The 24,045-nt window shown below is 40.4% G+C and overlaps 1 protein-coding gene across 1 annotated transcript in view; it reads right to left on the bottom strand.

Moving 5' to 3' along the window:
* The window catches only part of LOC142488146 (uncharacterized), a 58,462-nt gene that overhangs the window by 8,342 nt on the left and 26,075 nt on the right, over window positions 1–24,045 (bottom strand). The window contains exon 2 of the mRNA XM_075588519.1: window positions 11,661–11,738. Within this exon, the coding sequence (XP_075444634.1) occupies window positions 11,661–11,738 (78 nt within the window). The remainder of the gene's footprint in view (window positions 1–11,660; window positions 11,739–24,045) is intronic.

Here is a 24,045-nt window from a genome sequence, read left to right as displayed (position 1 = left end):
GTGAGATAAAAATACACTTACAATCGACCAACCTTATGGATTGTAGTGGTTTCTATTGCTGCAAGTGTCCTTTAAAAACGTCCTTGCTGGAGGTGCTTTTCAGTCACTTATTCTAAACTCCTGACTTGTCCGTCTGGGTCCACGGGAATGGGAGGCTCTCTCAGACGCGTGAACAGTCTGTTGTGCCTCTCCTCGTCCGTTTCTGCATGCCGCGCATGCACAGAGCTCCCTGCTGCTCGTCAGTGTTGGTTGTTGGCTGGCTGATCCGCAGACTCCACAGGTATGGCGGCTCCAAAAGACCAAAAAGTGGATGTCCACATCAAACACGTTTCACTGATGAAGCCAAACCTGGCGAAACGCGTTTGATGTGGACATCCACTTTTTGGTCTTTTGGAGCCGCCATACCTGTGGAGTCTGCGGATCAGCCAACCAACACTGACAAGCAGCAAAGAGCTCTGCGCATGCGCGGCGCACAGAAACGGACGAGGAGAGGCACAACAGACTGTTCACGAGTCTAAGAAAGCCTCCCATTCCCGTGGACCCAGACGGACAAGTCAGGAGTTGAGAATAAGTGACTGAAAAGCACCTCCAGCAAGGACGTTTTTAAAGGACACTTGCAGCAATAGAAACCACCACAATCCATAAGGTTGGTCGTTTGTAAGTGTATTTTTATCTCACCTCCCTTATTTTTGTAATAAACAGTATTATGCTATGCCTCTCTCCACTTTTTAAGGTAACAGCAGAAGGAAAATAAAGGAGTATGCACTACAGGAACAAACACACAGGCAAGTGTCAAGTTCTCTACTTCTCTATAGATTAAGAAACTGAGTGTCGATGCCTATTATACCACTTGTGTGTGGTGTTTTTTGTTGTTGTCTTTTTGTCTACATAAGGAAGAAAAGAGCAATAAGACCACGCACTGGAGGACAACTTTATTTTCTACAAATCTTACATAAGGAGGAGTTTGAATTACCTCCTGGGACACCAGCTGCGGGACTTTATTTATTGCACTTCATTAATAGGACTAGCGCCACTTTTATTTTTCTTTATTGTAAACAGCATGGTGATTCCGCTCATGGAATGTTGGTTATGTAATTTGAATTGACCCACTAAACAGGTACAACCGGTAGCTGATATACAAGTCGGAACTCATTTGACATTTACATGGTGCTGGCAATGGCCTCTTAATTTATGTAGAAGATTATGATTCAAATGCTGTAACCATTTTCACCTCCTATTGGGGTCTTGGCATTTTGTGTGTACTGTAGGAGTGAAACATGGGAAGATTCAATAGCAGTGTTGGAGCAAACTAAGTCAACATATCCCACCAATAGGGAACAATGCAGCCTGCTAAATCCGTATGTGGGGTGGTACTGTATAGCCAAAAGGTGAAGGGCAATTGAGGATTCTGCCAGTCATGACAATTAAAAGAGATTGCTCAAACAGTTCTTCAGTCGGCAGGATGCACTACTAGATTTTACCAGAACCACAATCAAGGACCCTTATACAGGAATTTTAAACACACACTAGTAATGTCCAAATGCTGCTTATTGCCATCAAAGGTAACTAAGCAAGAGGGGGGAAAAGAGAGAGAATTGAAGAGAGCCAACGGACAGCATAAAGTTAATCAAGAGCCGCACGATAGCCAAAAGTTTTATATTAAAATTAAAAAAAAGGACAGCTATTTAAAGGTACTTTAGTCATTCCCTAACTGGTTCATAGAAACCAACTTGTTTTCTACTCTCCTAAACCTTTGATCTCTTACAGTATATGTGCCACCAGGTTACCATATATAATTTGAACAGGTGAGGATTAATATTATTGTCTACACTTTTGTCTTAACTCAATGCTTTCTTTCACTACAGGAGTGCACCTGTATCCTAGAGCTGAAGCATCTCTCTCTATTTTCTGGCATGCGGTCTCTTCTTGCAGCTTCAGGTTCTAGACTCTTTTGGCCAAGAAAGTATCTATTTTTCTTGCAGCAACATGTAAAGCAGTGGTTCTCAACTCCTGTCCTCAAGAACCCCCAACTGGTTAGGTATTAAGAATGTCTCTGCTTCATCACAGTTGGCTCAGAAATGTTGATGGAACCACCTGTCGGGGGTTCTTGAGGACAGGAGTTGGGAGCCACTGACACAGGATAGAACAACAAATATATATGCTCTGTATTGCTCTGGTCATAAAGTATAGTTGTAACAAGTGTTCACCTCAAACAAGAAGAAACAGTGAGGCTGAGGTGGGGATTGGTAAACACCAACCCGGAGCCAAACAGCCACGTCAGGTTTGCAGTTTCATAGTCATGTAGCCGGGTCAGGGTAGGAGAAGTCAAGTAGCAGGTATACACGCCGTGGCCCGGGGTTGGAAATAGGAGGATAGTACAGGTCACGTAGCCAAGGTTGAGGACAGTAGATGGTAGAATAGTCGATGAGTTCGTGGTCCAGGTTCAGATGAAACTGCAAAGCAGAACAGACAGGGCAAAGCAAGGCAGGACTAGAAATAACAGAGTGCTTTCTACCAGCACAATGTCACAAGAAATAAAGTATTATGCTCAGCCAAATTGCAGAGGAAAAGACTGAGCATATAAAGGTTGAAACAGCCAATAGGTGAACTGCTGGTCAGCAGAGGCTGAAAGTGAAACCAGAGAATGTTGATTCGTTGGTGTTCAGAATGCACACTGCAGGAGCCGACGAGGAAAGCTTGCAGCAAGTCAGAATCAAATTCTGGAGCAGAGCTTGCACGCAATCCTCACAGTTCCCCCCTACCTCCCTCCTTTAGGAGCAACCTCTGGGTGCTCCAGGGATTGTTTCAAGTGGTGTCTCCGGTGGAATTCCCGAATCAGGGAAGAGACGTGAAGTCGATCCCTGGGGATCCAGGAACGTTCCTCAAGGCCAAAACCCTTCCAATGGACCAGGTACTGGATAGTGCCTGTGGATTGCCTGGAGTGAAAGATCATCTGAAACTCGAACTCCTGTTGTCCCTCCACCAGGACAGGTTATCCAAGTGCTGAGGTAAGGGTTGGAGAGATGTGGATTGTCATAGATAGCCGGGGTCAGAAGTACAGAAGAGCGGAGTCCAAAAGCAAAGCCGGGACAGCAAGACAAGGCAAGACTGTGGAGGCAGAGAAGAGGTAAACACAACGCAACTATGATTATACTCAGCCAATGTGCCAGTGGCACAGCTGAGCATACATGAGGGAGAGGCACCAATGGGAGGAGAGGCGGACTGGAGGTGCATCCTCTGTGCAAGCAGAGATTGGGTAGTGATGCAGGAGACAGGTGTTTAGTTAAACTGCTGATGGGGTAGTTGACGCTGAGCTTGTGTGCTCTGTGCAAGCGTCACATGCACTTGTGTGCCGACGCCGTCCACTCCAGCGCAACCTCGGAGGTGGGACATTCCCTACGGCATTAGGCAGTGTGCCAGATGCACGCCTGCGCGTAGTGCCACCGGCGGTGGACGCGGGCGGAACGTTGCAGGGAGCGGGAGCCCTGATCGTAGATGAAGATAAGGCGGGAGCGCGCCGGGAACGGCATGACTCCCGGATCCTTACACTGAAGAGGGAAGAGCTGAGGGATGAAATCCGTAATTAGCGAAGAATGGAGAGTCTTGCGATGAGTTACTCCGTAGGTTATTATGGGAGAATTCTGCCCAAGGTCAGAGGTTTGCCCAATCGTCTTGAGTGTCCGAAACGAAACAATGGATATATTGTTCCAAGGACTGATTAGTTCACTCAGTTTGCCCATTAGACTGGGGGTGATGCGCGAATGAAAAGTGTAAGGCCACTCCAAGTTGTTGGCAAAAGGCCCTCCAGAATTTGGAGATTAATTGAGAGCCGCCATCTGACAATTACTTGAGGAGCTCCATGGATTCGGAATATCTCCCAAATTAAAATTTCAGAACGTTTAGCAGCATTAGGTAATCAATTCAGAGGAATGAAATGAGCTTGCACGGAGAACCTGTCAACCACTATCAAGACAGATTACATTTTCTGGATAAATAGGCGGTAAAAATTTGCAAATCCTAGAAACCGTTGAACAGCTTTCAGGATGAGGGGATATTACCACTCCAGAACGGCTTTCACTTTGGCTGGATCCATGGCTAATCCAGTCTCCGAGATTATAAAGATGCAGCCACGAGTATTCGAATTCTTGCCTTTTAAATTCTGGGGCAGTCTCACAGTAAATGCCTCAACATTGCTGCAACATTGCCTCGACATTTCTGTGAGATTCTTAATGGCCCATCGGATTAACACAGCACTGGTCCCTGGATTCCCATTCAGTTTGAATGGGACTCCAGGGACCCCCCACTGTGTTAATCCGATGGGCCATTAAGAATCTCACAGAAATGTTGAGGCAATGTTGCAGCAATGTTGAGGCATTTACTGTGAGACTGCCCCAGAATCTCCCAGGTACAAGTGTTCTAATACTTGTGGCTGCATCTGTATATCCCAGAAAAGAGGTACTGGATTGATGAAATTTATATTTCTCTAATTTAGCAAACAGATAATTCTCCCACCAGCGTTTTAGAACCTGCTTTACATGGCTTGGATGTTCTTCTGCTTATTTAGAGAAGATCAGGATATCATCCAGGTATACGATAATATATTTGTCAAGGAGAGGCCTAAATATCTCATTCACAAAGTTCTGGAATACTGCCGGAGCGTTACAGAGTCCGAAAGGCATAACAAGATATACATAGTGTCCATCACACATATTGAAAGCGGTCTTCCACTCATCACTTTGATGAATTCTCACCAAATTATAAGCCCCTCGTAAATCCAATTTGGTCAAAATTGAAGCTCCTTGCAACCTGTCAAACAGTTCAGAAATGAGTGGTAAAGGATAGCGTTTTTTAACCGTGATTTTGTTGAGTCCTCAGTCGTCAATGCACGGCCGTAGCGTACCACCCTTCTTTTTAACGAAGAAAACCCAACGCAAGCAGGAGAAGACGACTTACGAATGAATCCCCTCTGACGGTTTTCCTGAATATACTCCTTCATGGAGCGATTCTCCAGACAGTGGATAAGAATCTTCTCTGGGAGGAACCGAGCTGGGCAAAAGATCAATGGGACAGTCAAACAACCGATGTGGTGGTAACTCCTTTGACTGAACTTTGTCGAATACATGCCAAAACGTGGAGTAGATGGTGAGTAGGCCAGGGTTCACCTCAGACGGTACTGAAACACCAGTCAGCATTTGGGAAGGAACGGAACATTTCTTTAGACATTGTGAACTTCAATGGATGAGTCAAGACTCCGCCCAATCAACGAAAGGGTTATGAAGTTGAAGCCCCGGTAAACCCAGAATAACGGCAATATTGGGGCAGTGGATTACGTCCAGTCAAATCTTCTCTGTATGATCCATACCTGTCTCCAACTGTAGTAGAGTCGACTATAAGGAAATGAATGATGAATGTAACAGTCTGAGATTGCCTCCAAACCTATCAGAGATTTTCTCCGTACCAATGGAATTTCATGTTTCTCTGCGAAACTCTGACAGATTAAGTTACCACCTGACCCAGAGTCCAGAAAGGCCCGTGTCTTGACCGCGAAGGATTTCCCGGTCAACTTGATAGCAGCAACCTTTTAGGTAGACTAGAGGGAGAAGTGTGTAATGTTCCCACCGTGATTCTCCCTTCAATCACTGGGATTTTGGCTTTTCCCTACTTACTGGGACAAAGGAGGGCCTGATGTCCGGCGACACCACAATAGATAAAGAGACCAGAGGTGCTTCTCGATGGTCGATAGGCTATTACCCCCGAGCTGCGTTGCTGTCTCTGGATCCATGGAATAGTCGTTAGTGGGAGCCGCTGAAGAATTATGAAGAGATTTTGTACTTGCTTTGCGCTGAACCCTCTCGGCCCTTCTCTCCTTTAGGTGCAGGTCCATGTGGATACATAAGGTGATGAGATCCTTTAAACATGCTGGGCATTCCAGCGCGGCAAGTTCATCCTTGAGGTTCTCCGTAAGACCTTGCCAAAATACTGCTACTTCGTCGTTCCATCTGGTTTCTGCGGCGAAGGTCCGGAATTTAACTGCGTAGCGAGCCATAGTTTGACTGCCTTGGGAAATATGCAGGAGGGAAGAGGAAGCTTTTACCATACGCCCTGGGGTGTCGAAGACCCTTCGGAACTCCCGTGTGAAGAGAGATATGTCGTTGGTGAGATCCGATCTTTGCTCCCAGATAGATGTCCACGCCAAGGCATCATCAGTTAACAAGGACATGATGTATGCTGCTTTTGAATGCTGAGACACAAAACGAAAAGGGACAAGTTCAAATTGAATAAAACATTTATTGAGTAACCCCCGACAGATGAGGGAGTCCCTGCCTTAGAGATTTGGCGTAGAAAGTCGTGGTTCAGCGACGGCATGGGTAGATTTTAGTAGATGTTTCTTTGTCGTACAGTAGTAATAGTAGTGCTGGAACCCAAGCTGGAAGCTGTTCCTTAGCCGCTTCATTCAGTATCCTGTAAAAAGAGAAATGCTCTGCTGTACATACAATTATTACTTCAAAAGTCTGTATTTAGAAGTATATATTTAAATTTGGCAGAAAACCAGAAATGTGGAAGCACAGCCCCTTTCATCAGGTTCCCAAGAGGGCACTTTTTCTCTTTTTACTGGATTCTGCATTGCTGTTACTGTATCTAGCCTCCTAACAATGCTGGGAAACAATTTTCAAGCAGTATTTTTTTTTTCAGTAAACAGAGACAAAAATTTAAAATTGGTAGCAATGTTTGCTTTAACAATATATATTGGTTAAAGGTCTAGATAAACTAATCAGCAATGCAGTGAAATGTTGTCCAATTTCCAGTGTATTTCATGCTTTCTAAAGTAGCAATTTTGAAGAAGCCGTAGAGGCAAATAATACGTGCCTGCTATACTAATATTTTGTATTCAACTGTTTAAAAGTAGAAACATTTTCTGCCCAATATCCCATTTCAAGTCACATAACTTTTTCATACCAGCCAAATTTAAGTGAAAAAAAAATAGCAAGTCAAGTTATTTGTAGGTTTATTCTCTGTATGAAATGTGTAATTATATTTCTTCTGTTCATAAAGAACTCACAACCTCACCTACGATGCAGTATATTTAATCATTTCTATAGATTTATTAACCCAGGAAACCGCAGATTCTATGCAAGTTAGAATATTATGCCTCTATGGCCAATATTATGGTATTGAAGTTTTTCATAATACATCTACAGGTGTTCCGACGAGTATTCTAAAACTTGCCTTGGAAAATCTGGGGCTATCACCAACAAGACCCAGGTACATGCTGGGTATATGCTGCAACATGTGAGTGACATTTCTGCAGACAGACTAATAGCCCATCGGATGAACACAGCAGGGGTCCCCGGCAGTCCCATTAAGTTTGAACCTGCTGTGTTCATCCGATGGGCCATTAGTCTTTCTGCAGATATGTCACTGAAATGTTGCAGCATGTACCTGGGTCTTGTTGTTGATTGCCCCAGATTTTCCAAGGCAAGTTCTAGAATACTCGTCGGCGCACCTGTACATTATGGCACATATTCATCAAGTGGGTCTATGCCAGAAGACACCATCTAGCACATTTTTTCGCATGGGATGTTAGGGGATTTCCAATAGGACACAGAACTGCTGAGTAAAAATGGGCCTATATATCTTGTCCATGGTCCTGCAAAGTTCTTAGTTTGAAATTGCACTAGTAGTCATCGGGATTCATGTTTACCAGTCATAACCACTAACTATTTATGGACTATCCAAAAAGGTGAAAGAAAGGATGGAAATTACCATGTCTGGTAAATATACACTTAGAATTTTATATTGACAGGCTATATTGAGCCACAGTATCTCCAAACTTAACAGGTAATAAGGTTAGCAACCAAACGTTTGCTACCATATACAGTAGGTAGTCCATTAAAACAAAAACAGATGGATTTCTACAGTACATGCACTAATTAATATGCTTAATCTTTGTATTTTTTGTATTTTTTTTATTTCCTGTGCCTCTCAAATCAAAGCTTTTCCTTGCCATTCTCTGTAATAATTTTCTATTTATTTTATTTCATGGGAATCCTTTCTTAGACCAAGGATCAGTGCAAGTTCTTTAGAAATAAACTTAAATAGTTTTTCTCCCTTGATTTCTTCCAGGACTCCAACTACAGTAGCTTCAGTTTTCTACATCAAGTTTACTCTATTACCTTTTACATCTCTCATTTGCCTTTTTAATTGTGAAATATATTCAGTAGTTTAATCAATTCCATGTTGGGAAAGTCTTGTACTTAATTGTGTAATATGCACTTTCACTTGTTTGATTATTGGTTTAATGTGCATAGTTTGTACTACGAATGAAAGTCCCATGCTTAGTTTCACTGCCCTTACTAGGTCTTCATTTCCTGAGGCTGCGAAACACACTCTTTCAGAGCTCTTAGTGGTGTTCTCTGCCATTAGAGGCTCCCCACTCTTCTGCTCTTCCCTCTCTCCCCTTTGATGTTTATGCAGTGTGGTCATAAATGGTCCAACAAATTTCTCCTTAATCAAGTATGGTCTTCTACTCTTCTGACAGGTTTAAGTACGGCTTTGTTTTTATTTCTGACTCTTTATTGCAAGGCGATCCAGGGAGCCTTAGTGAAGCTGGAGACCTTTCACTCGCACAACATACTGGAGTCCCCAGTGACCACTTTTTGTATTAAAACAGTTAAATATGGTGCAGTCTTTAAACAAGCAAGGATATACACAATTACATTCTTGATTCTATTGTGTTCATTCCATGCCAATTTTCTATTTGGGTTCCTTTAGAAGAATGGCTTCATGATGTATAAGATTTCATAGTCCACCAGTCTCCATTCTCCCCAGTGTGGATCAGTGTGCTGCAACGCTGAAGCCTCGTATTACTGACTTCGCCCTTGTGTGTGACACCACTGGGGTTTCCCTTCTTGCTTTCCCTTCCTCCACTTGCCCTCTTATTTGCCGAGGTCTTCTGAAATAATAATATGAGATACCACTTTCTTTTTCTTTTTTTTACTGTGTGAGGGTAGAGTAGCGCATCATGAAGATATAGTATTCATTTTCTATTTTCTTTTTATATTTAAGTTGTACATAAGAATTCACAGAATTTGTGCTTCATAATTTGAGGGAGATAGAGAAAGATTAGAATATCAATGTACGCTTGTTCAACAAGGCTTTCTTAATGCATTTAAAACCACTTGGAGGTATAGACAGAATTAAATACTTTTTCGTTGTCTACAAATCCCAAACTAGGGGGCAGATCATATTCATTATTTGGGAAATCACTTCTTGTACGACCTGGATGTTTTCCATTGTTTTGCTTTCACTACGAAATTCCACTTGTTTTCTAAACTGGGTGAAGTCCAGGGTCCGTTGTAGTGGATTAGAGGTTATCTATATAAAAATCTTGTAATTGATTGGAAGTGGACCGATTGGTCTGTGGTTCTTGAGGTCTTTTTCACCATATGTGTGGATGAGAAGAATGATGGAATTATTCCATTGTTCAATTTTCCTGTTCATGCAGAACATACACAGTTTTTCAAGGATTTTCTGTAATTTGTCCCCATCTTGTTTCAAGATTACAGCTGTTATTCCATTTCTCCGGGGGCATTCCCATTCTTCATGGATTGTATTGCATTTGCCACTTCATCTGGAAGGGTGCAAGGTACATAATTGATGGTTTGTTCGCTCTCTCTCTCTCTCTCTGCTAGATTATGCTCTCTGTGGTCTGTGTTCTCATAATTTCATGTAGAAGTCCTCAAGATTCATCAGAGCACAATCTTTTATTGTGAATCCATTGTTGTGTTTGAGTGCCATGATTTGCTTCTTCCCAATGATGTCCCTGTTTATTTTTTATTAAAGCTTCTGTTATCCTTGATTGTTTTGTCACAGACATAGTGAAGAAGGCTGACATCAGAGCACACAGACACAGATGGAAATATGCCACAGCCAACAAGAGCAATACCCAATTACAAATGAATGGTTTTGGGGGGGGTGTCTATAAGCAATAGAAATACTTTAGCCTTTTGTGGGGGTGGGGAGGACAGAGGGCTGTATGCTGGATTATTAGTTCAAATAAATATTTTCAACAGGTCATATTTTGAACCCCACACCCCCAAATAAAAATCAAAGTATGCCATCCACCTCATAAAGTGCAGTATACATGACTAGTGTAGAATTAAAATGCTAGTGATTGATTCTAAGAATAGAAAAATTGTTATGCAAGCCCATGTCGAGAAACAAAAACAAAAAAAGGTTTTTTTTTTCAGACTTTAAATTCACATTGAATGACAAGTCATACACGCATGTGCCTAAGTCATGACACCCATATGCGTTTCAACAAGGTTCCAATGAGACATACAGTATGTACAGTACACGCATGCACATAAAATAAAAACAGTATGAAATGAAGAGCAAGACTAGCAAAAGTATTGATTCATAAATAATAAATAACACATATAGAAATGTGATGAGACGCATATGCGTTTCAACAAGGTTCCATTTAGACATACTGTACACACGAGCGGAAAACATATTTTACATTCGGAAGAAGCGACAATGTATTTTTGTATTACTTCTTTTCCCTTTATTATCCTGTATATGTGTCATCATATTTTTAATCTGTGTATGGCTAAGGAGCCTCAGAAAGGACTTATTTCCCATGTACACTATACAGTATAAACTCGTAATGTTAATCTTCAAATTACAATTACACACACTTGCTGAACTGTACGGCAATAAAAGACAGGTTGAATTGCTATTAGATTTTTAAGACAACAACTCACGATCGCCCACTTTAGTTTCGACGGTATTGCAGCCCGCGCTAAAATGCAATTTTCTGCACCCGATAGAAACCCGAGTCAACACGCGTCTAAGGCGGTACGGTTGGAAAACATCACGCGCCATGACATGGGTATTCTGATTTATACAACGCGTGATTTATTCTAATAATGGCCGCTGCAGCTGTAAAATACGCAATGCTGATGCTCATCCAGTGGGGAATTTTATTAGCAGTATAGACTATGATTTTTCTATGTGCTTATCTCCACATGTCTTGAGAACTTCTCCATGGTCATCTGAAGCACATCCCGACCTACCAGGCTTGACTTATGTGTATGGTTTGATCCTTATTTTCAATACCTTGATATCTGGACTTTTTTCCTAGAGGCGCCAGAAAATATTTTTTTGTAGCAGTTGGGACATGACAATGTCACAGTTCAATCTACTTACATCTTCAGTTGTACATTTGCCAATCCTCTTTCACAGCTCTGCATATTCCTTTCTTGTTCTTGCATCTTCAGATTGCTTCATTTCTTGTAGTTTTCTCAGTAATTGCTGTCTCATCTAATATTTTTTTTGTACTGCTTGTTTTTTTTTTTTTTAGTGATTCCTTCAGAATTGTTTGTTCAACACAGACATTCTTATGAAACAGCAATTTACAGGTCTTATAACAATAGAATTAAATACACTAAAAAAAAAAATAAGCAAGTTCAGCTGTAGGATTGAAAGTTGCACACATAATTGGTGTTTGATCACACTGGAGTCCCTACTACCTTCTTTTCTGTCACTGTTCTTACTTATTACTCTGATTGTTAATATCATGATTATAAGCACGATAGACAAAATTAATTTACAGTATTGCAAGAAATAGGCATTAAAGATTGGCAAATTACACTTACTTTCAAACACTTTTGAAATATCTGCTTGGAAGAAAGGAAGTTCCAGTAATTCTATTTCTTCATTACAGAGGGAGTCAACTGGAAAACAAAAAAGGTTGAAACTGATGTTAAGAAGGAATACAGATTTAGCAGTCTTCATTGTTCAGTTTTGGAGAGATATAATGGGATATGTTGCACCAAAACTACATTAAACTCTGATGTTCAGCATTATATAGGGATATTTTGTGTTTTCTGGGTAACAATGAAGTCTAAGTTATCTGCATAACTAAAACATGTTTTTCAAAATTGCCATATCAGTGGGCTTGAAACAATAAAAATAAAAGGTTTCAGAAGCGCTGGGAGAGACACGAAGGGGAGTTGGAAAGCGAAAAGCATTGGTCTTAGGAAAGGTAATAAGCCTTGAAAAGTAGATGGATAACGAACCAGTGGATACTCTCATCTGTCTTATTATCCAAGACAACACTCTTATTTAACCAGCTTTTCCACCAAGTCAATATAAAATAAATTACTCATCTTATCTCTACTTCTTCCTCCAACACAAGGAACACTGAGTGGTGTATATGCTCCAGAAAGCAGAGAGTCTTGCTATTGTTATTCCAGTACCCTATATCTTTTAACGGTCTGTTTGAGGTTTAACATACAATTATGCAATGCGGTGGAGGTTTTTTGTCACGGTTTTACTCACTATAACTTTGGGTAAATGGATTATTAAACAAAGAAGAAAAAAAATATGGGGTTAGGTGATTTGTGGTGACGAGGTAGGGACCTTAATAAAGTAATGGCCACATTCCTAGACAACATAATATTGAATATATAATCATAATTGTTGAGAAGCTTACAAAATATATGGAACACTTATTTACGGTACATATTTCATCAATTGTAGAATTCCTCTATATATTAATAATTATATACAGTTTTCGTTGCTGCACAAAATTAAGTGTAAATCCCCAGCATTTATTTGCATGCTGTGGCCTTACGACCACTACTGCGCCACAGCAGCAAAAATTCAATTTAACAGTGGCCACAGTCATCTGCAGTCTCTCTAATCTACAGTATAGGCAAAGTAACCCACCCCTTATTCCCATTCATTTCATATGATAACCAATTTATATTAATGTAACCCACAACTTTTTCCCATAAAAAAATACCTTTTAATACGAAGTTTTTTTTTGTTGTTTTTGTTTTTTTTAAATATTACTTTTTTTTGATTAGTGAAAATTACAGTTTAACAAAGACTTTGTGAAGTCATCTTCAACCTTCTTACAAGAATACAATCTTATTCAACGATATCTTCTGACTGTCGCCTGTGTTTCACCTGTAAAATAATTGTTAGATCTTTATTATTATTAATAATAATAATAATAATAATAATAATAAATAACAAAGAAATAGATGCATGAATTACACTGTGGGGAATGCAATAGTTATGTTAGGAATACCCGTCCTACACCTGGAGTCAAAGTTCACATGTTTGTACCACTTGCCTTAGCAATTAAAACTCACATGGTGGTGAAATATAAGCTGGGCAAAATCGACTAAGCTGTCACTTGTCATATGTAACATATCTATGCAAAGTTTCCCCTGGTAGTACTGAAAGCGGTAAGACATCTACTGGATCACCACGAACATGGAGGACAGGGATACTGATGCATTTTTGCAACCGTGGTGCCACAGGTATGCTTTGGAAATCAGGTACAGGTAACTGCTCTGGGATACCACTTTCCTGCAGACAGTCCCTTTACCACATTGGCTTAAAGCCTCAATTTTATCCTCGCAGTCTGGGATATTGGGTGTGCTTCCTAACATCTTGCATTGCATGGAGGCTCATGGATGTTCTTCAACATTTGGTCCATCCACAGGTGTACACGAGTTTTGTTCATCCGCATCCTTTTGTCTGTTTTGTAAGCTGTTAGGAATTGGGGGAATGTGTCCCCTGCGGCGCCCTCCCTCCTTACCTCCTGCTATACAGCGTTCAGCTCCAAGGAACCTGAGAGCGCGTCCTCTGCGGCGTGCTTCACCTCTCTGCCCTGTGCTGTGAGTCTACCGTGCACCTTACAGAGCACGCGCGCCCATGCAAGGCTTTCAAGGAGCTTGGCTCTGCCCCTCCGTTTACGATGCGCGGTCGTCCCCCACGGCACGCACACGTGACGCGCGTGCACTGCTCCCCAGCAACTCTAATCACCCTCACCTGTCTCCTGCACCGTCTACAGCCTATCCCTGTCTCCGTTGTACTCACACCTGTGCTCCTCCCCTCACTTCCATTGGTCTTCCCTCACTATATATGCTCAGCCGTTCCACTCATTCTTTGGCTGAGCATAGTCATAGGTGACCTTGTGTTCCCACTTCCCTGTGCCTGCCTTGTTTCTGTTCCTGTCTGTACCTTGTTGCTGCTTGTCTCCCTTTGTACCGACCCAGCTAGACTTTGGACCATTCTCTGGGTTACTGACCCCGGCTTGCCTCTGACCTTCCACTATTCTCCATCCCTGACCATGGCTAACGGACACTCGACAATTCTCCTGGCTCCAACGAGAAAGAGAAAGAGAAAGAGAAAGAGAAAGAGAAAGAGAGAGAGAGAGACACACTGGTTCACCGTCCTGCCCCCGCCGATGTCTGTTAGTCCTGGGTCTGACCAAGTGTGAACAGTGTGTGGTGATCAGTTGCCGCAGCTCTGGCACGTTCCAGTGTAGCGTTTGACGTCACTTCCGGATAGGGTCTGGCAGTATCTGGGCAGCTGGCGACTTCTCTCCCCAAAGCTCCAAGGTACTCTGGAACTCCCACTCTACGCGTTTCGCCAGAGGAATCGGCTTCATCATAATTATACATTTTTTTTATTATTAAGTAAGAATCACAAACTAAATTTTTTGCACTTATTTTTCACTTTGTTACAATAAGTACTACGACTAACCCACTCTCTTTAATCCATACACGGCGATCTTGACTATCCACCTTCTAGGCGTGCCTCCGCTGCTGTGGGTGCGCAGTTTCATACTTTCCCACCTCAGTACCGTGGTCCAGCCTTGTTCGCGGTGAGCGCAAGCGTTGCAAAAGCAAAATGCTTGTCTCGTGTTGAGGATGTTATATTTTCTGATGAGACATCTGTCGCCCCTGGAAAGATTTTCCACTATGGCATCCCTGAAACCTCGGCCAAATCATCCACACAAGCGTCATGTGTGTGGGAGCAATCTCTGGACTAGGATCCATAGTAATATAAAAAAGTCAGGTACATTCTAGTTTCAGTGTTCTGAACAGTAGTACTCTAACTGTGGGCCTCATGCAGAGAGCATCGTTATTTCAAAACTCGCCATTTTTTGTACAATTTCGCGCAGAAAACTGCAGAAAATGGCGAGTTACGAAAAACGCGCCAATTTTTTTTTTCTATTTCTAAAACTCGCCTCGCGGCTGGCGAGAACCTCCATCTCGCCATTTTTAAAACTCTCCGAATGCAGAGAGGTACGAACAGCATGTAGCGGCTGTTCGCGCCAGGAAAATGGCGCGATTTTCTCATTTTTGCCGCGCCAGGAAAAGTTGGCAATAAGATGGCGCTCGCCGCCTATAGCAAAGGGGACAAAAAATGCGCGATTTTTTCTTTACACATTTCTGAAGCGCGCATCTTACCCATTTAAACTCGCCACACGCATCCATGTTAAATATAGCAGAATTCGAACTTTTCTGCATATGGAGACTAAAACTCTCCAAAAAAGCTACTTTTTATGAAATTCGCCAATTTGAAAATTCGATGCTCTCTGCATGAGGCCCTGTATCTGAATGTGACGGCTTAAAGATACAGTGCCTTAAAGTTTTTTTTACAAGCATTATTTTAGTGAAACACCCATAATTTTGTATTTGATGGAAGATTAGAGTAAAGTATTGTCATGTATGCCACACCTATGAACATGTGACCTGCACACAGAACAAGGGTTAATACTCCACTTGCAAACGGTCCCATTTTTCACTTCCGCAAAAGGTCCCTCAAATGGACAGGCTTCAACTACCCGAGACAGTTATGCAAATAAAAGATGTAAAATTAATATTTGATTGAGTCCTAGATCCCTTTTTTATTATAGAAAAAACTAGGCACGTTAACACACAAAATCTGTTGTAGCAAAATGTGTCCGTAAATGTAAACACTGTCCTAAACAGGGGAACAGATAACCACATTGGCAATCAATCAGCACTCACCCCCTCTACCCCCCCCCCCCCTCCAAACACATACAGTAATGGGCAAAATCCCTATTATCCAGATCTGATAATAGTGCATTTGCCCGTTTACAAGAAAACATTATCCAGCCAGCATATAGTAAATAAAAGTTGTATTAACCCCTGCCAGGATGAAGGCCATCCTCATCATTCTGGCCCTTACCATCCTTCCTCTGTGGCACCAACACTAAAATTAATCAAACTAGCTACTGGCCTGTAACCCCTTAAATCCCCTTTGTGGTTATTAACTACGATGGTAATTAAGGGGTTAAATGACCGCTCTCGCCACCCACGAAGCATAACCAGCCTACTCAGGGAAACTAGTCCTATCCCCCACCACCACACATACAAAGGGGCAAACCCCCTTGTAGCCAAATGGGGCTAAAAGCGCATTTGCCCATTTGTTTTAAAAATAAATACACAATAAAATAAAATTGACATTGCAATGTTGTACAATACATTACACAGTAGCCATTGACTGTCACTGTGGTATGCTATGCCCACAACTGAGGCAAGGATTACCACAATGGCAATGAATGGGAAACGTAAAAAAGAAAACCCACATCCAAAAAATTAAATACTGTACAATTAAAAACAAAAATTAGCCAAAAAATGCATTGATTGTCAATGTGGTTATCTATACCCTCAAAGGGGCATAGATAAACACATTGCTAATCAATGGACAGCCTAAAAAAAATACACAATTAAATAAAATATAATGCATGTGCTGCTAACCCTGGCCGAGGATTGAATCAGGGGTCTCCAGAGCTGAACCACATTAATTTCAACCCCCGGGAACCCCTGCTTCCTGAGGTTCAGGCCTCTGTACTTCTTCAGGCCTTCATAAATTCTCCCTATGTCACTAGTACAAGTACCACAATCTTGGAAGCATTGCATGCTATTTTTTTCCAAGAACAAAAAAAAAAGCGTTGGAATTTATTCTAATGTATAATGAATAAAAGTTTTATTTATTTATTTAACTGAGCTCTTTTTGGTTGCTGGATGACCACGAGTGGGCATGTCATTTTACGGGCATAGGAAAAGATATTAGGTGTACCATCTACCGGACACATACTGCACTGCAATTACATAAATAACCCCACAAATAATTCTGCTGACTGACCATAGCCGACCCGTGCACATACGCTGAGAACAAAGTATTCACACGGCTATAATCTTGCACCTTGTCATGGTACCAAAAACAGAACGTCTTGCTACATCTGTAGTTAAATGAGATATTACTGTATATACTGTAGTCATTAATGCATGTTTGTGCTAACCCTGAGAAGAGCAAACAAAATCATACGCTACAGACTAGTCTTGCTTTGTTCATGCTTTATATGCATTGCCTCCACAATGAAAAAAAAAACTGGCCTTACCCATTAAAAAATTAAACATGAAAAGGCAATAAGAATTATGCAGTCTTAAAATAAGCGTTACCATTTGTTTTATTTAGAATCAAATGTATTCAAAATGCTTATATAACCTCATGCTCTATGCATTTTTGCTGTTATACTATATTCTGTGTTATCGGTAGGTAAAATAAAGCTATACTGTAGAACTGTAATTCCTTCTAAACAGACCTTCACTAGATATGAAAGGTCATTCTGTTTCATTGAACATTCAGTCTCTGTGCTCTCAATCAAGAATAGAGCCAAGTGTGATGAGAAATGGGCTAGATTATTGACTCCTCTCACAAAGCCCTCTTCCCTGCAATTTTTTTGTTTTGAGCGTTCAGTCTTGAGAATCCCATTTTAGATCAAGTCGCTGAACAATACAATTGAGCCATTTCCCTATATTCCACTGACCATTCATTGTTTTATTTTAGATGGTTATCGAGATAATCTGTGGCATCTCCAGCACAATTTAAAGAAAATTAGACAGTGCTTCCAGCAGTACTTATCATCAAAGATAAATAACAATGCCATTATTAGTTTTCGCTGTTCATGTTTCACAGGCTTATCAGATATTTCATTTACTGTTGCTGAAACCAGGAGAGAGAAAAACTCTGAGTACTGTTCAAATAATATGCTCATTTATAGGGTACACTACTGCTATATGGGTATATATTTGTAATGGAGTCTTTTCAACTAAAATTCTTGCTGCACAGAAAATTCCACAAATAAAAAAGGCCGTTAACTCCCACCTTGTCAAATAATGTTCTACTGTACTTCATCCAGGACTGGAAAAAAAATGTCATTCATAAGTAAGTTTAACTTTGATATTAATAAGAAAACCTAAGTATATAAGCTCCTTAAATTCTGCTGAAGAGATGAACAGATGAGTGGGCTGTCATCTGTAAAATTTCAAGTAAATATCGTTTGAGGTTTTGTTTCTAAATTATGTATTATGTTCATCTGAACTAAAGATTATTTGTGACTACAGCCCTCTGGCAAGCAACCATTTTACTTTGGACAATCTAGCACCTATACATTGAAACAGTTTAGAAATAGCAAAGGTCTGGCCAAGATCAAAAGGGAATAGAAGGCAAAAAGAAAATAATTCTCCACAAAATGGACAACAAAATAAACTTTAATTTAAAACATTAATAATAGTGAAGAAAACATTGTATTTTTCTGTTGCCCTTACTGTGACAGGCTGTACTGGTATCCTATAAATCAATATTAATAGTAATGTATATTGGAAAATAATGTAAATCGAGGAATGAGCAACACCTGCTGAAACAACTATGAAGAACACTTTTCTTCATACAATCAAGAGATGGAACACTTGCACTGAATATATCTGTGAAAGAAATCCGGAACAATTTATATAACTACATTCCTTTAATTCTGAGCTGTGTGACTAGATTGCAGTTTGATTGAAGACCATTTTGTATTGTGTTGAGATAGAACAACGAAGGTGTGAAGAAAGGAATATTGAAGTACAGTAAATTGTTAGCACTTTATTCTCCATAGTGCAACATTGAGCAGGATTGAGCATGCCACTCAATGTAAATCTTGCCACATATATGTGCACATGGAGCAGCTGTTCCATGGAGTATACCACTGTGGGAAGTGTGAGCAGGTGTTCTCTTTGGAGTCTCAGATTGCTTATCTGAAGAGACAACTTGCATTGGAGGGACATTGACAACCTTGAAAGGAGTTTAGTACTTACTGAGCAGGCCCTTGCTGGGATGAGTGGTGCAGAGGGTGAAACTCTGTGAGGACCAGGAAGAGGTAAGTAGCTGGGTAACACATAGAAGGGGAAGCAGGGAGGAGAGGATGTATCTAGCAACTAGGGGAATAGTTCCTCCAGCACAGAGGGGACTCAGAATACTCAGAGAGAAAAAAAAAAAAATGATTGTGGTGGTAGGGGACTCCATTATTAGGAGGGTCAATAGGGTAATATGTTGCCGTGACCGCATGAACTGAACAGTTTGTAGTCTCCCAGAGTCTCGGGCTTGGCACATTGTGGATCGGGTAGACAGATTGTGTGGAGGTGCTGGGATTGACCTGGCAGTCTTTGTAAACGTTGGCACCAGTGACAAAGTTAGAGAAGGATGGAGGGTCCTAAAAAAGGATTTTATGTACCTAGGCCGCAAGCTTAAGACAAGGATCTTCAAGGTAGTATTTTCAGAAATACTACCAGTGCCATGCACTACCCCAGGGAGACAGTTGGAGCTTAGATAAGTTAATGAAAGGCTAAAAAAAGGGGTGTAGGAAAGAGGGTTTGTGGTTTTTAGAGCATTGGTAGATCTTTTCAGGGATGTGATATTTTTATGGTAGGGGTGAACTGCACCTCATTGAAGAGGGATCTACTGTGCTAGGGGGGCAGGATGTTAAAATGGTTGGAGATTTTAAAATAGGCATGAGGGGAAAGGGACAAGAAACCGATAATGAACTAGACAGAATAGATAAGAATGGGTAAATGTCTAGGGGTCATGAAGGTAAAAATGGGGAGAAGTGTGAGTTTGGCAAGCAGGGAGACAACCATATTAAAATACAGATACAACTATAACACTTCTAAAGACTCAATCCAACTGGAGTAGAAAGGCAAAAGCAAATAAGATGATAACGATAGTACAGACTGGAAAAAAAAAACCTTAAATGCATGCTTGCTAAGGCTAGAAGCCAGACAGATAAAATGGGGGGTCTTGAATTAATAGCTACAAGGGAGCAATATGATATTATAGGCATTACTGAAACATGGTGGGGTGAAATTCCTAACTGGGCAGTTCATTTAGATGGTTATTCCCTCTGATAATGAAGGGAATTATGAAAATGTAGAGATCTTATGGATAGAAATTAGCAGTGGAGGTAAAAGTATAAAAGGAAATGTTTGTAAGAATATGCTATAAACCACCGAATATCTGTGAAATTGAAGAAGCAAAAATAATTTAGCAAATGGAGAGGCATCAAAACTAGGTCATGCTTGTATAATGGCTGGTGTTAATTATCCTGACATAGACAGGGGTAATGAGATTAGCATTACAACGAAAGAAAACAGGTTTTTGGACATTGTAAAAGACAATTACATAACCCAGATTATTGAGGAACCAACCAGAAGAGGGGCAATACTGGAATTGGTAATATCAAAAAATGTAGAAGTAACAACAAATATTCAAGTCCGGGAACATTTGGAAAACGGTGATCATAACATGGTGTCATTTGAAAATGAAAAAAAAAACACATTATGTATGTTCAACAGATACTTTACATTTTAGAAAGGCAGATTTTAATAAATTGAGAAATAATCTGCAAGGAATAAAATTACAGGAAGTCCTCTCATGGGGGAGGGATGACACGGTGCACAGCATGACAGGATTGCAAACTGGATCGCTGTACAAAATATTTATTGCTCAACCGATCACATAGCAACAAGTGAAAAAAAACACAGTGGGCAACCTCTAACACGTTTCATGCATCGTAGCGCTTTGTCGAAGAGTACGGATATCAGAAAGATAATCCAATAAATAGTGCAGTCTCCCAATCAGAAAGCTCCACTTCCTGTGCTCACATTAAAGGAACCCCCTGGGAAGAGGGACACAAACGATGGTAACAGGAAGCACAGTAGCAGTAGGATGACGTTTTTGCAGAGAAAAATGTGGATGACAAATGAGCAGTCTTTAAAACATTGTTAGATAAAGTACACATCAGTGTATATCCTTTGGTAATAATTATAAAAGAAAGACCTAAACTAATGTGGCTAAATAAACAGGCAGGGAAGGAAATGGAAAGGAAGAGGCAGGCTTTTAGAGTCTTAAATAGTCAGAAGAGACATGACATCATATCCAAATTACTAGGAATATAACAAAAGTTGCAAGAGGGCAATAAAATTATTTAAAAAAAATAAAATGAAAAAGTAGTAAAATCAACCCTAAAAAGTGCTTTAAGTACCTTAACAATAAAAAGATAAGAGAAGAAAATATAAGACCCTTTCAGTATGAGGTCAATTATTGGAGATAAGTAAAAAAGTATTACATGGTTTATTTGCCTATGTATTTACCAGGGAGGAATCAATTGCAAAAATAGGGCCACATGAGGAAGCCATAACCTCTATTTTAACAAACAATTGCTTACTTATGCATAGGCGGCTTGATGAAATTAAAGTAAATAAAGCACCTGGCCCTGATGGCATACATACAAGAGTTCTCAAGGAGTTAAGTTCAGTAATAGCCAAAAACATTACATTTAATATTAAAGGACTCAATTTCCATAGGCTCAGTACCACAAGAATGGCAAAATCCAAAATGGTGCTTATATTTAAAAGGGGAGCTAGATCCCAACTGGGGAATTACAGACCTGTAAGCCTAACATCAATTGTGGAGAAGCTACTTGAATGTATAGTACAGGATAATATTCAGGAATACATAAGGGATAATAAAATTAGTAATAGTCAGCATACTGTAGTGCCAAACTAACCTTATTAGTTTCTTTGAGGCGGTAAATAGGAATATGAACCAGGGAAATGCAGCTGATAAGGTCTACGTAGATTTTGTAAAGGCTTTTCATACGGTTCCACACAAGAGGTTAGTGTACAAAGTAAAGAGAATTGAACTCAGTAAAAATAATTGAACCTGGATTAAAAACCGTTTGAAGGATAGATAACAGAGAGTTGTCATAACTGGAACCTTTTCATGTGGGGCTAAAGTTGCGAGTCGAGTACCTCAAGGATTGGTACTGCTTTTAACTTATTTATTAATGATAGTGAGGTTGGCAGACAGAGCAGTGTCTCCATCTTTGCTAATTAAACTAAATTGTGTAAGGTAGTAAAACCAGAGCAGGATAATTTATCTCAAGGACTTGGATAGACTGGAAACTTGGGCAGGGAAAAGGCAGATGAGGTTTAATACAGATAAATGTAAGGTTATGCATTTGGGAAACAAGAATAAAACAGGCCACTTACAAAAGTTTGGTGAATCCTTGATGGAGAAGGATTTAGGAGTGCTTGAAGACAGCAGGCTTAGCAATAGTGCCCAATCACCTGCAATAGCTGCAAAGTCAAAAAATATCTCATCTTGCATTAAACAGGGAATGGATGGAAGTTAAGTAACCATTAGGATGCCACTCTATAAAGCATACGACCACACCTTGAATATGGAGTACAGTTTTGATCACTAAAAAGATGGAAAATCTGACCTGGAGAGGCCATCTAATTTATATTTGTTTACATTAAGAAAGAGGCATGTAAGAGGGGATATAATACTGTAACTATATACAAATATATATTCAGAAACAATACAAGGACCTTTTAAAAGAACAATTCATCCCAAGGGCAGTACAAACTACACGGGGTCATCACTTAAGGTTGAAGGAAAGGAGATTTCACCAGCAACAAAAAGAAAGGTTTCTTTACAGTAAGGGTAATTAAAAATGGGAGGGAGGAGACTAGTGTAGGATGCGGGGTATAGGACAGAAGCGCGGGCCACGCGGGAGACTTCGCCTAGAAATTCGAATGAGGAGAAGATCATAACAGAGGACAAAAGGAGAGGAGAAGGACAAGAGGAGGATGGATGGACGGGACGGGACGGGCCCCCCCCCACCTGATTTAGGATCCAACTTTTTCTTTTTTTTTCATATATGTATTTATTTTTGTATAACATTTGTGTTTCAAATTAATGCGAAGTTAGGTCATGTTGTATGGTACACAGAAAGAATAATAAAGTGCGCTACTATAATAAACCTCTACTGAATTGTGTGAAACAGTAAACCACACATTGAATAAACACCTCTGTGATAAATATGAGATAACAACCTCTATAGATGAAAAGGCATCTGCAGCTGCTAGTATTGGAGTGGCTCAGCACCCCTACAGATAGTAAGACACACGAAAAAACAGAGCACAACGCAAATAGTGCGTAGGTTCAATAAAAGTGTTATATTTAAAAAGGTATAATATCTGCGTACATCAGGTTAGAACAAACAGGCATATCATGTACTAGGACATGTGTTACCAGACACCACATGCCGACGGTAGCAGGATCAGTCTCACAGGCGACACCTTCAGACGGTGTTCAGCTGGAACCTCGGAGTATTATCTCTGCAGATAGGTAACTGCTGTCATCAAGGAACTTGCGTCTGATGTTGGAAAAGTTCCCATCCGGTAACCAACTTATAGGATAGATATCTTACAGTGTGGGGAGAGTAATGTCCGCAATCACACTTACAGCCCAGTTGCTTCGCGTGATTTTACAGCAGGCCGCCAAGCAGTGACTGCCATCAGCTGATACGGCGTCGCTCAATAGCACTTGGACACCCGCTGAGCCTCGGGGAATGGATAGATTGCCTAGAGGCACACTTGCACAGTAGGGGATCAAACGTATGCAGATAATCCTACGCTGTAAGCTATGTGTCTGGTAAAACATGTCCTAGTACATGATATGCCTGTTTGTTCTAACCTGATGTACACAGATATTATACCTTTTTAATATAACACTTTTATTGAACCTACTTCACTATTTGCAGTGTGCGCTGTTTTTTCTTGTGTCATGTTGTATAGTAGTAAATTTCAATAAAATTTGAGTTATAAAAAAAATATAAATATATGTTGAATCCATTACTCATGAAGACTGTGATGGCAGATACGATAGAAATCTTTTTAAAAAAAGGACACGTCTACAGGGATATAAATAACACAAAAGAAAGTGCTTAGGCGCTATAAACCATAAAAATAAAAATACAACCAATATAAAAACTAAATAAAACATGTAACAATACACAATGTATACAGGGCAGCCAGGAAC

Source organism: Ascaphus truei, chromosome 2 (genome assembly GCF_040206685.1).
Source record: "Ascaphus truei isolate aAscTru1 chromosome 2, aAscTru1.hap1, whole genome shotgun sequence".
Taxonomy (NCBI): domain Eukaryota; kingdom Metazoa; phylum Chordata; class Amphibia; order Anura; family Ascaphidae; genus Ascaphus; species Ascaphus truei.
Note: the sequence above shows the minus strand (reverse complement) of the source record. Positions and strands in the feature narration are given on the sequence as shown.